This window comes from Sphaeramia orbicularis, chromosome 12, assembly GCF_902148855.1.
Source record: "Sphaeramia orbicularis chromosome 12, fSphaOr1.1, whole genome shotgun sequence".
NCBI classification, from domain to species: Eukaryota; Metazoa; Chordata; class Actinopteri; order Kurtiformes; family Apogonidae; genus Sphaeramia; species Sphaeramia orbicularis.
Window position 1 is genome coordinate 75418361 of NC_043968.1, and position 16257 is coordinate 75434617.

At 38.8% G+C, this 16257-nt stretch overlaps 1 protein-coding gene across 1 annotated transcript in view; it reads left to right on the forward strand.

The window, feature by feature from the left end:
* The window catches only part of LOC115430434 (chondroitin sulfate proteoglycan 4-like), a 76005-nt gene extending 62121 nt beyond the window's left edge, over positions 1-13884 (forward strand). Inside the window, 7 exon segments of the mRNA XM_030150435.1 lie at positions 529-700; positions 3463-3886; positions 6363-6515; positions 7913-8494; positions 10528-10880; positions 10882-11679; positions 13446-13884. Of these exon segments, the coding sequence (XP_030006295.1) occupies positions 529-700; positions 3463-3886; positions 6363-6515; positions 7913-8494; positions 10528-10880; positions 10882-11641 (2444 nt within the window). The 3' untranslated portion in view covers positions 11642-11679; positions 13446-13884.
* Positions 13885-16257: the final 2373 nt, after the last annotated feature.

Consider the following 16257-nt stretch of genomic DNA (forward strand, 5'->3'; position numbering starts at 1 on the left):
TGATTTTGAAAAATTTGATCTTCTCACAAAATATAATAATTGATACCAAAATAAGATTGGTAAGCACACTTTATGAAACTTGTGACTCGATTCCTGTTAGGTACAATGGTGTATTCACCGCAGATGTAGCAGAATACGTCAGGCTTATTTTTGCAAGATCTTCTAGTCGAAGCTATTTCATTCACCTGTAATATTAAAAAAAAACATTAATCATAAATTGGCAAAAGTAAAATCTTCAGAACTCATTTATTGCAAGAAATATGAAAGAATTTTGTATCATATGATGTGAAAATCCCCATAAATGTAAGCAAAAATGTTAAAAAGCCAATATGTAGCATAGTTCAGAAAGTTGACCTGATTGAGCAAAATTAATGTGATTTTTGGATTCAGCACACCAAAATTATCCTAAATCAGCTCAAAAAACTTCAACAATAAATTTGTTGTTGACCAGTGTAATCAGTGCATTTGACATTTCCTTCTTCGATTGTAATTATTTTCTAACCTGTGGTCTTCATGTCTGTGTGTCAGGTGCTGTTGTGGCCGAAGGAGGCAGAGTTACAATCGACAGATCCAAACTCGATGCCTCCAACCTTCTGGGGAAATTACCAGAACCCCAAAGGAAAGACCACCACATCATGTACCGTGTTATTTCACTGCCTCAGCACGGAGCTCTGTCTATACGAGGACACAACCTGTCCAGGTGACGTTTGTTCACTATTGAAACCGCAGAAAAAAATGTTTGTTTAGATTTCAAGTATTAAATACCTGCTGTTCTAGAGTAAAAATCTAATGACTCCTTTATTTCACATTTAACCCATAAAGACCCAGTGCCTCTTTTATGGCAGTTCCAAAATGACTTTTTCCTCTCTATGTAACCTTTCTTAAGTGATTTATCACCATTTATTGTAGTATTATTCTCTATATTTTGTGTTTTTTCAGTGAAAATCTGGTATATTCCTATATTGAATTGACTGATCATGTAGATGTTCATAAAAGATCAGATTTAAGTTGAGGGTTGCTATATCAGAAACAGAGAAAACTGAAGACAAAGTGACTTTTTCAACAAAATATATCCTTAACTGAACATAAAACAAGTGTTTCAACCACTGTCATTGATACAACTCAATGGGTTTTACTATTGAATCAATGTTGTAGAAGCAGCGGTTGTAGTCCATACTGAAAATATGTCCAAACTTCGAACCGATTACCTAAAATGTTCAGTTGTTGGTTGAACGGGACAGAGCAGCACAGCCTACAACCTGGAGGGGGCGGGGCCTGAAGTGGCTCATGTGCATTTAAAGGGCCAGCGCTCCAAACCACCTTTCTGTTGTCATTACTCAGAAATAGGGTTGACGATGGACCTGTGGAGTTGAATGAATGAAGAATTCAGACCCAAGCAGAGCATTTACAGTTTATGTAGACCACAGGGAAATGTTGGAAAAGGAAGAACTCCATTTAAAAAAGCAAAATATCACTCCTTTAAGGGATTTATCACCATTTATAGCAATATTATCCTCTGTATTTTGCATTTTTTCAGTGAAAATCTGATATTTTCCTATATTTAATTTACCTCTCATGTAGATGTTCATAAAAGCTCAGATTAAAGTTGAGGGATATATCAAAAACAGAAAAAAACTGAAGAAAAACTGATTTATTCACTAAAATATACCATTAACTGAACATAAACCCAGTGTGTCCATCCACTGTCATTGATCCAACTTCATGGGTTTTACTGGTGAATCAATGTTGTTGAACGGGAATGTCAAACTCATTTTAGTTCAGGGGCCACATTCATCCTAATATGATCCGAAGTGGGCCAGACCAGTAAAATAACATAAATAATAGGATAAGAACTGATAAATAGTATCAACTCCAAAGTTTTTTCTAATATTTTTGAGTGAAATAAGTCAAATTCCATAATGAAAATGTTTACATCTACAAACTGTACTCAAACATAACACGAACAAATATGAACGACCTGAAAATTCTTAAGAAAAATAAGCGCAATTTTAAGAATATTACACCGTAGTTTATCATTTACACATGTACATCACAACTTACAGATCACAGTGGATCTACAAATACACAAAACATTTAGTAACGGGCAGAATATTGGTACAATTCCACAGACTGCTCTAAAGACATTTCAGGTTGTTCACATTTTTTTGTAAAAGGCTAGTCTGTAAATGTAAATATTTGTGTAATTTTACCTTTTTTACACTAAAACAAAGAGAGAAATTTGTAGTTTTCTTTATTTATTCTGATAGTATTTTACTGGTCTGACCCACTTCAGATTGAATTGACCTAAAATGATTCTAACATCATTGATCGTTAATAACTTCAGTGTAAGTTTTGCATTTCACAAATTCATCCCACGGGCCGCATTGGACCCTTTGGCGGGCCAGTTTTGGCCCCCGGGCTGCATGTTTGACTCCTGTGTTGTAGAAGATGATGGTGTTTCCACAGTAACTACGGAGCCTCTGAACGTCCAAATGGGTCATATTTGATGACCATGAAAAGATGAAGAACTGTATTTTGCACCAGTCATTGACATGGACTGATACGATTACTGATTCCAAAGTTATTAAACAGTATAGATCAGTAGATGGTTTTGGTTGATGGTGCTGTTTGGGTCTTTATGGGTTAATACATAGTTTGATTTGCATTATGACTAATCCCTATCACACAGTGGACAAATTTAAGCCTCATATTGTTGTTGACATATTTTGATAGTATTAGTGGATCAGTAGGTATTAACCCTTTCATGCATAGTTGTCACTACAGTGGACAGCTATTCTACAGCTGTTCTCTCGTATATTCAAGGATTTTATTATTTTAGTTCCATATTAGCCAACACAGTGGACGCTTAAGCATCATCCCACACACTGTAATTCATACCATTACTGTAACTTTGCTGTTCTTGGTAAAGCTGATCTGCGCTAACATGTTTGAGTGTAAATTAAGTGGTTGTTATTGTTGTTAGACTGTCATTAACATTAATTTTTTGGGGTTTTTTTTGCTTATAATCTCCATAAAGTGAGTAATAACTAGTATTAGAGTTTGTTAAAATGTGACAAAACATCAGATTAAGAATATTTTTAAAATGATTTCATAGTTTTCACACAGTGTATCAGTAAATACATGTTTCATTGCTTCAAAAAATAAACACATGGTGTCCAGCTGAGTAGACATTTTTGCAACTCCATTAAAAATAGGTTCATAAAAAACAATTTCAATCGCATGATTTTTTTTTTCATGCCTAAAGAGGAATAAAAACACTCAGGAAAAAAAAAAATCTCAATTAGGGTTCTCATAATTCATGCATGAAAGGGTTAAACAGTTTACTTCAGTAGATTTTGGTCACCGGTGGCTGTTTGGGTCTATGAGGGTTAAAATATTCAGAGGCAACTTTACAAATATGAATAAAAATGAACATTGCTTTGAATTTTTTTTTTTCTCCAGGGTCCATCCAGATTTTTCCCAGGCCACCCTAAACAAATTCGGCATCACATACGTCCATGATGACTCTGAGACGACAAACGACAGCTTCACGTTCCGTGCTTGGGTGGCTCCTTTGGATTTCTCCTCCTCTTCCTCTTCCTCCTCCTCCTCCTCTTTCTCTTCCTCGTCCACCTTCTCCGCGTACTCCTCAGATTCCTCCTCTTCCTCCTCTTCCTTCTCTCCTCTTTATTCAGCCTCATCCTCCTCCCCTTCATCATCAGATCAGGTTTCTCATCGTCGCACTAAGAACAGCATGGCAGTGACAGAGATGTTCAACATCACAGTGACGCCGGTCAACGATCAGCCGCCGCTCATCAGGAGCCGATCTCCGAGCATGAAGGTCGTGATTGGAGAGAGGGTTGTCCTTGGACCAGATAATCTACAGGTAGACTGGTCTTAACCTGTAAAGACCAAGGTTATTTTTGTCACAACTTCCAAATTCCTTTTTTTAGTCACACGGCCTGAAGGGTCCGATGGACGATTGGTATCAATTATCGTCCGTAAATAATTTTTCAAGAATCTTCTCTGAAACCGTCAGTCAGAATGACTTGATATTTGTTGTGGAACATCTTTGGGGTAAGGTCTACCAAGTTTGTTCCAAGAATTGAGAAATATTGATTTTTTAATTTTTTATGAATTTTTGTAACTAGCGGCATTGTACCCGTGGTGCCATGGCACGCTAGCATGAGAGGCTAAAAGGGCCCAGCATACCTCACAACATTTGAATATGGACATGAAATTGTGCCTAGTAGTAGTCAGGTAATGTTTGTATTCATTTGGCGAGTTTGGCGGCGATCGGGCCTGTGAAGGTCTGTGGTGAGGTCGGACTTGGTCTGAGGTGAGCAGGGACTTGGTCCGACGTGAGCTGGGATCCGGTCTGTGGTGAGCAGGGACCCTGTCTGTGGTGAGGTCGGACCTGGTCCTAGGTGAGCTGGGACCCTGTCTGTGGTGAGCTCTGACCCGTTCCGAGGTGAGCTGGGACCTGGTCTGTGGTGAGCTCTGACCCGTTCCGAGGTCAGCTGGGACCTGGTCTGTGGTGAGCTCTGACCCGTTCCAAGGTCAGCTGGGACCCTGTCTATGGTGAGCTCTGACCCGTTCCAAGGTCAGCTGGGACCCTGTCTATGGTGAGCTCTGACCCGTTCCGAGGTGAGCTGGGACCTGGTCTGTGGTGAGCTGGGACCCTGTCTGTGGAGAGGTTGGACCTGGTCTGTGGTGAGGTGGGACCCTGTTAAAATCGCCCAGCATACCTCACAACATTTGAATATGAACATAAAAGTGTGCCTAGTAGATAGTCAGGTAATGTTTCTATTCATTTGGTGAGTTTGGCGGCGATCGGGCCTGTGAAGGCTGAGGAAAACCTGTAAAACACCCTCCTGTGCTGCAACATCGATCGGACATCGATGGGACGCCGAGCGAACATCGATGGGATGGCGGACATTGATGTGACGCCGGGCGGACGGACACAGAATGTGCATTATATAGTAGGATTTTAAAAATTCCCATTGGTTTATAATGGGACACATTTCAAAGTGTTATAACTTCCAAACAGTTGAATACATTGATACAATTACTATTGGCAATAGATAGGAAGACATATATGGGCTTTCCTTTGGTGCCATGATCTCTGACCTTGAGTGACCTTGAAAAGTCAAACAAATGTCCTTTTTTTTTTTTTTTGTCTTTCCTAGATGATTTATCACTATTCTAATATTTTCCTCTGCATGTTGCATTTTTCAGTGTAAACCATGTATTTTCCTCGTATTCATTCACTGATCATGTAGATGTTTATAAGGTTGTAAGTAAATTCAAAGGTATAAAATCGGAGAAACATTAGGAAAAATAAACTTCTTCAACAAAATCTATCATTAACTGAACATAAATCCAGTGTGTCCATCCACTGTCATTGATTCAACTCCATGGGTTTTACTGGTGAATCAATGTTGTAGAAGATGACAGTGTTTCCATGGTAACTATGGAGCCTCTGAACGTCCAAATGGGTCATATCTGACGACTATGAAAAGATGACAAACTGTATTTTACACCAATAATTTGCGTTTATTAGTAGGTCAACAGTTATTATTAGACAGTTTATATCAGTAGATGGTAGGGATGTCCGATAATATCAGCCCACCGACATTATTGGCCTGATATTGGCATAAAAATGTAATATCGGTGAATATCGTTATCGTTTTTTTTTGCCTATCATTAAAACCAATAAAAAAATGCCTTGATTTTGCCGGCATTTACCGACGCGTAAATGAAGCATAATATGCAGTTTTCAAAATTGTACAGTAGAGTTGCCACACTGTAATAGACTCATGGAGGGAGGGAGAGAAAATAAATAAATATGGCATTTTTTCCACAACTTAAGTTGAAGTATGTATTCTTTGCACAGACAGTGTTTACATTTTGAAAGCCTTGTTGCATTTGAGAATGCATCCAATGGGGCATCACAATAAAATTAGGCATGATGTGTTAATTCCATGACAGGAGATAGGTGATGTTACCTAAAATTAGTTTAATATCCCACATATATCGGCAGCGGTATCGTTAGATATCGGAATCGGAAATTAAGCGTTGGACAATATCGGCACATCGGTTTTTGGCAAAAAAGCCAATATCGGACATCCCTAGTAGATGGTTTTGGTCAATGGTGGATGTTTGGCTCTTTATGGGTTAAAGCAGAAGGAAATTGAACATTGCACTTAATTTAAATGCAAACCAGCGTTAGTTTAGGTGCACTTGTTAACTTACATCCACTTCTCAAACTCACTCTGCTTTTTCCAGGAGGCTTAATATGTTCTAATTTTAACAGTCCATATGATTTCGTAGTTACCGTATGTCTTGTCCTGTCCATTTAGGTGGAGGACCATGACACCCCACCAGAAGAGCTGCACTACCTTGTAATCAGTAAACCCAACAATGGCTACCTGACACTGGGGGAAAGACCAGAGCCAGTGACCTCCTTCACCCAGTACGACGTCAACCACGGCCGGCTGCACTTCACACAGCAGGTGAAGAGTCTTTCCTCACAGTCCAGACTATGTCGCTCTTTAGGACTTACATAGAATTCTTCCTTTAGGTCAAATCATACTGCATGAAATGATTCTGATAGCCCAAATGTCTTTTTTTGTTTTTATTAGTGATAGAGTTAACAAGACTACAAGTCAACCCAGTGCTGATAAGCTCCCTTCTAAATAAAAGAACCAAGCAATGTTTTGGACATAGATCACATTTTATAGTGTTGTTAAACCTCAGTTTACTGTTTTGTTACTGTACGTTATTTTTTATGAATCCATAGAGCATGGGTGTCAAACTCATTCTCGTTCAGGGGCCGCATTCAGCTAAATTTGATTTGAAGGAGGCCAAACCAGTAAAATAATAGTATAATAATACATAAATAATGTCAACTCCAAACTTTTCTTTATGTTTTAGAGCGAAAAAAGTAAATTTACATTATGAAAAGGTTTACATCTACAAACCATCCTTTCAAAAGATGTGAATAACATGAACAAACTGAAAAAAAAGTGTAATTTTAACAATATTCTGCCTCAGTTTATCATTTACACATGAACATTATAACTTACAGATCACAGCGGATCTACAAATACACAAAACAAAAAATGTTTGGGAAGGAATGCTTCTCGGACCAAAAAAGAGTTTGTTCGAGGTGCTCTTTGGAAAAAGGGATTCAAAAAGTATTTATCACACTGGAAGAAAAATCCAAGGCACTCTCTTTCAACATTAAAATTTCTTTATTATCATGGCATGGTCATATCTAGACCTAAAAAACTTCAACGCGTTTCGGCTTCAAGTGGGGTCCAGACCCTAAGGTTAATAAACACTGCATTAACTGCTCCCAATCCCCTTTTTAAGTTGGTTGGTACAGTCTGGTCTTTCTCAAACTGATAAAATCTTGCACCACAAACATCTGAAACCAGTGTTCAAGGGGTTAAACTGGAATGAGGAGGAAAGAGGGTCTTATTTAGAGGCTCACCTGGGGTGTAGATCCACCAGCAGCACCAAAGTTTGCATTGGAATAACATCGATCCTTTTACAGTGAAACCTTGCCTTGCCACTTTAGTAATTTTTTTTTTTTTTTTTTTTTAAATGAATTACTAGAAATTTCCGGCGACCCCATTTGAATTCCAGGCGACCCCACGTGGGGTCCCGACCCCAAGGTTGAAAAACACTGCTTTAACTGCTCACTCTTCACTTTAATGACATGGACACATTTTTCCATCAGAGTTTCCATTCATTTCACAGAGGCATCTTTTTTTTCCGGTCTATCTATAAAACCTTTACCATTACCTTGCATTAATGCTATAAAGAGCTTGGAATGTTGGCCCAGTTTTAAGCCTCTTTTGCTGTTAAATATTCTCTGCTTCCAAACTTCTGTTCTCTCCATCAGGGTGAACCATCGACCGGCGTTTTCTACTTCAATGTGACTGATGGTCATCACCGTCCACTCTACAAACTGTTTAATTTGGAGGTGATTAAGCCATCTGTCTCCATAGTGAACAACACCGGCCTGTCATTGGTCCAAGGCAGGACCGCTGTTGTCTTGACAACCAACCAGTTGGCAGCACAAACCAACGGCCGCAGCCAGGCCAACGTCACCTACACCGTCACCGCACACCCTCGTCACGGCCGCATTGCCATCAACGACCATGAGGTCACAACGTTCTGCCACGAGGACCTACAGTTTGGTCGTGTTGTGTATCACATGACTGATCTGAGCGAATCAGAGGACAGCTTCCAAATCTCAGTTTCAGCCTGGTCACATGGTGTTGACTACGGAAACGTCACCGGACAGACTGTGAATGTGACTGTGCTGCCTCTGATCTACCTGAGGGAGCCGGTCCGAGTACCCAGCGGCATCGCTGTCAAACTGGGGAAGGCCATGATCGATGCGTCTGAACTGGCCAGAATCAGCCGAGTCAACCCAGTGTTTGAGGTTCTGTCTCCACCAAAACACGGAAAACTAGTCAAGGTAAACTGGGTCAGTGGAATGTCTGAGATGCATGCACCGTCATAATAATAACATGTTATTTATCAGTCGGCTAAAATTTGCTTAGAGGTCTTATTTCTGTCTTTGTGCATAAGAAATCAATAGAAGTGAATCCCCAAAGGAACTTTGTGTTGGTAAATGCAAGTTATGCAAATTGACAGGATTTCAGTTCTGTTGCAACATGTTGATGGTCATATGAACTATGTTTTCAGGTCAAAAATGTCCAATTTCATCACAATTAATGCTATATTTTCATGTCACAAATGGCCAAGTTATATTTGAACTGAATTTACCTGAAAAACAAATATTATATTATATTATATTATATGTTATATATTATATATAAACAAATTCTTTTAGATTCCCCAATTTTTCTTACAAGATTCTATCCTACATATCACATGTTTTATTTTTACAGGTTCAATATGGAGTATGGTGCTGAGCCATCCTGCTTATGTTACGCCAATACATACATGAAGAATGCCACACGTCACTTTTTAAATCAACAGTTTTCTAATAATAAGCATTTTTATAAAGAAATAACAATTCTCTATTGTTATTTACTCTTTAGTATGATGATAAACTATACAATAAATAATTATGATCCTAGTTTTTGCACAGGGATCATTTGTGGAAACGGTGACATGGCTGCCCAGCATCAGTATGATGGGATCTGTAACAACCATGTCACATCCGTCTACTGCCACATTTTGTGTATTTGTGTCAGCTGTTATTGTTTTAGATCCACAATACTAACATTTATGAATAAGAGGAGAATTAGCAATAGTAAGTCTATAAGTTTATTACTAATAAAGTACTGGTACTGACCAGAGCATCATGGGTAATGTCACATCTGTCCACCAGCAAAAGTTTTCACATACACGTGCTATTCAAAATCCAGTATTTCTGAAAATATAGCTTCCACTGTCAAATAATATCAGTAGTCTGTGCACAAATGTATTAGCATTATTTCAACACAGTTCTATGCATTTATGACAACTTTTTTTTTTTGACAAAAATGCACACTCATTTGACCCCCTAAGTAAATTTTAGCCGCAGTAAACATGAAGTTATTTGGATGTTTTGTGTTAAGCATCACATGGTAAAATGATTTATTAACAATGTTGAAAATATCACAAATTGTAGTCATGTGCTTGTATAATACAATTACTGCGCAGCTTTTTATTTAACAGTAACTTTGTGTTTAGTGTCTTTTGAATTAGAAAACTGCAGCTCGAAAGTTGTATGATGGAGATGTGTGCTCCTTTTTTTTTTTTTTTACTTTTTCTTATGGAAGCTTATTGCATTCTCATGGTAAAATGAAAATCAGCTCAGTTTTTCTGAATTAACGAGATAATTATCTAGCAAAAACAGAGCAGATTTTTTATTTTTTCATTAAACCTATCTTGTTAATTCAGAAAAACAGAGACAATTTTTATTTTTTCATGTGAATGCAATACGGTTCCGTATTTTTTGGTCATAAATCATAGATACAACATTTACAAAGCACATGGTTTAAGTTTTATCATAGATAAGAGGAACAAGAAATAGCCACTGCTTCTGAGAGACACAGTTTATTTCACTAATAAGAGTTTGAAAAGGCTTAAAAACGAAAGCACTTGATTTCAATTTTATTAATTATTATTCTTATTAATAAGGGTCGGGTTATGGGGTGAATTAGTGATGAATAACTCCTAACTCATGAATCAAATCCAAGTACTACCATTTGGTATACTACTACTGCAGCTGTTAGTACCAATAATATAAACCTCTACCGTCTATGGAACTATATATTAAACACTATCACAACTCTATGGATAAATGAATAATGATGATGGAGGAGGAGAGAAGCAGGAGCACAGCAGCAGGTCCAGAGATGATCCAGGGAAAACCTGTGAGGACATAAAGCACAGAGACTCCAGGGAAGAACATGTGACTGATAAAAGCACCCGCTCTGCTTTAAATGTCAAACCTGTTGTTTATTTCATCGTCTCCTGTCTTGTTTGTCTGTACAGATGACCTCTGACCCTAACCGAGCATCTGAGGTCCTGAAGTCATTCACCTTTCGAGATGTGGTCCAAGGCCGGGTCGCTATCGAGGAGACTCTGAGTGACAGCGACAACCAAAGCCAGAATAACAAATCAGGGCTCACGACGGCACGAGGCCACGCCCCCGCTACGCCACTCAATGACTCCTTCATCTTCCTGTTAAAGGCTGGAAACATCCCCCCGGCTAAAGGTGAGCTGCACTTCACCATCTTTCCACACCACCAGATGCACCACGGTCAGAGCGGTTCGAATAAAGCGGACGGTGCCAGTCGAGAACACACCACCACCCGACTGCCCACGCACAACAAGACGACCACCGGGGAGAGAGGAGGTGGAGGTGGAGGTGGGCGAGGGGGGGGGGTCCACCACGGCGCACAGCGGGGTCAATATGCACCCTCACATTCTGTCGCATAAGCACCACAACAGGACGCAACACAAGCCGAGGCCTCACCACCGCTGGGGGAACCACACGCACCGCTCCCACCACGGAGGACGGTCAGGAGGAGGTGGAGATGGACCGGGTCACGCCCAAGGCCAGCAACCCCAAACCCCCTCCAACCCCGTGAAACAACATCCCGAAAACCCTCCTGACACTCATCTTGTTCACTTCGAGATCCTCCCACGCCCCGCTTCGGACCCCCTCCTCATTATCCTGCCGCTGTTGGCCTGTTTGCTCCTCATCATAATCCTCGTGGTTCTGATTCTGGTCTTCCGTCATCGTAAGGAGAAGCAGGCCCAGATCCGGCTCATCCAGGAGCTGGCGGCCGTGGCGGTACCCGCGGAGGGCAGCCCTTACGCGGGTCGCCCAGAGCGGAGCGTCGCCATGCCTTCGGTGGTCGTCACCCCGCTGGGCGCTGCCAGTTGCCCTACTTCACCCAGAGTACCCATCAGCCCCAGGAGGAGGAGCCTGGCCCCCGGGATGACATTCTGGGGTCCAGTCGAAGAGGACGGCATCGTTAGAGACAGACGTAGTCAAGAGAAAGAGAATGTACCTCATAGGAATTCTCTTCAGGCTTCAGGAGGAAAAACCCCTTTGAAGTCCCCCACTCCGACGCTTAAAAAACGCCAGTACTGGGTCTGAGCCGTAGAATCGGAAGAAAAACTGTGCCTTAGAAGTGTGAAGGTTCTAAATCATAGGTGTCAAACATGTGGCCCGGGGGCCAAAACCGGCCCGTCAAAGGTTCCAATCTGGCCCGCAGGATGAATTTACAAAGTACAAAATGCAAAAATTACCCTGAAGATTATTAACAGTCAAGAGCATCAAACTCGAAAATAACAGCGTAATAACCTAGAAGTAATGACTCCCAATGTTCTTGGTTTAATGTGAAAAAAATAATATGACATTATGCCTATAAATAATGGCAACACCAACTTTTTCTCTTTGATTTATTGCAAAGAACATTAAATTCTGATCTCCTTTAACAAGAAAATGTGAATAACCAGAACACATATGAACAACCTGAAATGTCTTAAGAAAAATCAGTGCAATTTTAACATTCTGCCTGTTTTCTGTCTTGGTAGATCTGGGCCCCTGTTCTTAGAGATTCTTAGTGCAAAACTGTTGCCCCTAGTGCCCAAATTCTAAGAAAATTCTTAGAATCATGATGTTTTCTCAGAATTTCCCCTAAATATGAAGAGTAGATCCTAGTAAAGATAAAAGCTATTCCTAAAGAATCCTAGCCCTTAAGAGAGCTCCTAAGGTGAGATCTGTTCAGAGCAGGGAAGAGGACTTTTAAGGGGCTTAAGAGTTCCCTATGCTAAGGGACAAAATGGCTGACGGAAGAGGCAGGAGGGATATTCTCCAAACACTGAATGACAGTGAATTAATTAAACGCTACAGATTGGCTCGTACAGGAATCATGTTTGTGGTTGATCTCATTAGAGATGCACTTACTTCTCCAACCCAACGCCACAATGCAACACCACCCAAATGAAAGTCATCACAACACTGAGGTATTTGGCAACAGGGGAAATGGAACAATGCCGCAGTGATGACCTGGGTCTGTCACAACCGTCCATCTGCAGGGTCATCAGCCTCCTGAGGCCGGTCAGCGATCACAGACACTGATGAAAGCTGAGATGTTTTACCCTCGTTAATACCAAATTGAGTTGAAATGTTGAAAGTTGGAAGTGCAAAAATTACCAACATGCCAATTAATATGAGCAAATAAATATAACCATCACTATGTGAATACTGTGCCAGTGGGCCTGAGTTTTTTCACACATTTTGTCGGATAATTTTAAAGTATAGCTTACTATTCATTGAACAGATATTTTCTTTTATGTGAAATATTATTTACAATTACACAGTCTTCATAAGATTAGATTCTGTGATTAAGTTTAACCATTTGAGGATCCATCCCTTGACCATTATCACCAAAAGTATATTTTTTTCTAGCATTTAGGATCAACCAATCACAGCTTTTGAAATGATGACTCATACCTAGCAACGGGGTCAACCACACCTCCTCACTAAGATAGGAATTTCTGTCCATTCCTTACTCAGAGTTCTCTGAGTGTTCTGGAATCACTCCTAAGCTAAGACTCCTTGCTAGGAATTTTTAGGTGAAGTTAGGAGCTCTGTGAGAGGATTCTCAGAATCTTTAGGAATACGGGCCCTGATCTTTAATGCACATGTATAAATCATAAGTTGAGGGATAATATTGATAAAATTGTACTTATTTTTCTTCCGAAATTTCAGTTTTTTCAGGGTTTTCACATCTTATCTGTTTTGGATAGAAATAGTTTCATCATTTAATGTTATTTTATGCACTAAAAAATTTGGAGTTGTCATTATTTCTAGGCTATTCTGCTGTTATTTTACCGGTCCGGCCCACTGGAGATCAAATCGGGCTGAATGTGGCCCCTGAAAGAAAATGAGTTTGACACCCCTGTTCTAAATGATGTACTCGGCAGGTACATCTGTGGTCGACTAAGGCACATCTGAGACAACCAAAATATGGACGTTTTTGAAAGAAGAATCTGAACGTTGTGATAGGGTAGAAACTTAAAAAGGGAACAGACAAAAAAAAAAAAAAAAAATGACCATGTTCTCCCTGAATCACAAAGAAATTAAAAGTAAAACTAGCAAGAAAAATAGTTTTGTTACCTGCAATAAAAAACACAAAAACTACATGAAAAATTATGGTGCAACACGGAATAAAATGATGTAGAGTTGCACATAAAATCAATTTGTTTTTGTTTTCTCTTAATGTTCATGGTGTCTTTGCACACTTCAATAACTAATGAAACAGTCAGTACAAAACTAAAACTACTTATGCACTAGAAACCAAGACTCAATCAAAAACTAAGCTAAAAGACTAAAAAAAACTTACAAAAAAAAAAAAAACCTCTAATCTTAATTAACCCATAAAGACCCAAACAACCACTGACGACCAAAACCATCTACTGATCTGTACTGTTTAATAACCTAAGACTCAATAATCCTATCAATACATGGAAATAATTGGTGTAAAATACAGTTCTTCATCTTTTCATGGTCATCAGATATGACCCATTTGGACGTTCAGAGGCTCCGTAGTTACCGTGGAAACACTGTCATCTTCAACATTCATTCACCAGTAAAACCCATGGAGTTGGATCAATGACAGTGGATGGACACACTGGGTTTATGTTCAGATAATGAGAGATTTTACTAAAAAAAGTCACTTTTTCTTCAGTTTTCTCTGTTTTTGATAGAATAACCCTCAACTTTAATCTGAGCTTTTATGAACATCTACATGACCACTGAATTAAATATAGGAAAATACCTTATGCTCACTGAAAAAAACACAAAATACAGAGGATAATGTCATAATAAATGGTGATAAATTGCTTAAGAAAAGTTAAATATAGAGAAGAAAAATATTTTGGAACTGCCACAAAAGCCAATGATGTACACATTTAATTAAATGTAAGCATGTGTCAGGTGAAAAGAAAAGGCGAAAAATAAGCTTTTGTTTCGAACCTATTCCTTTATTGGTTTTTGTGTTTATTGTGGTTGTTGTGCTGTGTGTGGTGATTACTGTGGAAACTAAAAATAAACCATCCATCCATTCATTCATTCATTCCTTAAAACTGGGTCTTTATGTCGACGTTCATGGTTCGAGTTGCATTTTAGTGACATTAAGGGCAAAAATTCAAGTTCTTGGTTCTGGACTGAAAATATATCAGTTTAGGGTCAAATTTTCTCAGGAATCTGAATCTGAAATCATTTATGCAAAATCTTTTGTGGTTTTCAAATCACTGAGCCTTTATTGACACAAGGTTGAAACAAAAAAACATGACATTTGGCCGATGCACTACTTGATTTAACCATTCAATTTGTGTCAAAAATCCAACCTAACATTCTTTCTTCTCTTCATCTGTGAGCTTTGAATCCCCCCCAGGAGGCCTTCCTTCCTCCACCCCTGGATGGCTTTGGTCTGGGCATCTTAGCCCTATTCAGTCAGTCTGGAATTTAAAAAAATATATATATATATCAATCAGGCATTACTCCATAACATGTGTAAGAGCTGTTTTATTAGTTTAACTATAAACTGATCTATAGAAGCCTTCCTAAAGGGATTCTGGCTGCTTACATTGGCTTCATCATTGACAGAACAAGTCCAAATCTAACAAATTGCTGGGCAGTTTCAGAAACAAATATGAAAATGTGGTTGTAAAAAAAATTGATGTCACTTTAGGAAAGTAAATGGGCCTAAATAATATAAACTAACTGTAGCCCATGTAGGTGGGCAGAATTGATTCAATTTTGGAGGCTAGATATTGAAAATTGAGTGAATGCAAGTTTTTTTAATGTATTTTTTTCACAAACTAAAAACTGATGGGGGCAGGGTTAGTAAAAGTAATGATTTGACTGATCTAATATTAGAATATACTTAATTGTTGGGTTTTTATTCACAACAGAAAAAGAAAGAGAATGGTGTGTAATACATACAGATTTATGATAATATCAACTCTACATAAAGAATTCTAAGTCCAATTCTTACGTAGAAGCCAAAAAATCCAAACCAAATAGTCCCAGGGCGTCTTCTGAGGAACTGGCTGATATGACGTCATTGACTTTGAACTGAAATCACTGAAACTGATGCTCATTCAAAAGGCCAGACCATAAGCTCTGCTTCTAAGGTTAAAAGGAAGCAAGTTCAATGAACATTTACAAGCAGCAACAGGATTAATATGGGTTTTCAAATTATTTGTCACTGAAAAAGGGTAATTTTTGCCCACTTTTCAGCAAACATCATGCAAAAAGTCACACAAGGACAAGTGATATGATTTTTTTATGTTATATTCTGAAACTACACAATTTTTCCAATAAATTCAACACAAGACACTGCAGGAAAGGCATACATTTATTCCACAATATTTTTTTTCACAATAATGTCACAATAATCATACTCAAAGTTTCAACCTTGTCTTTATGGGTTCAGTAATTTCACTGAATTTTACATGAAATGACAAATTATCTTTGTCGTACTAAACAATGAATACACAGATATTATAGCTAACATCTATAAGACATGATGCACCTTTGTAAGAGTCACAAACCTAATTAAAAATATACAGAATCTATTATTGCAGCTTGAGCAGCTGTTTTTCACAGCTATTTCAAGATGTTATAGTTTTGCAGCATTAATTGCAGTAAAGTCACATGACCACCAGAAATGTGTGTCGAAGCATTTTCTGTCTAATCCC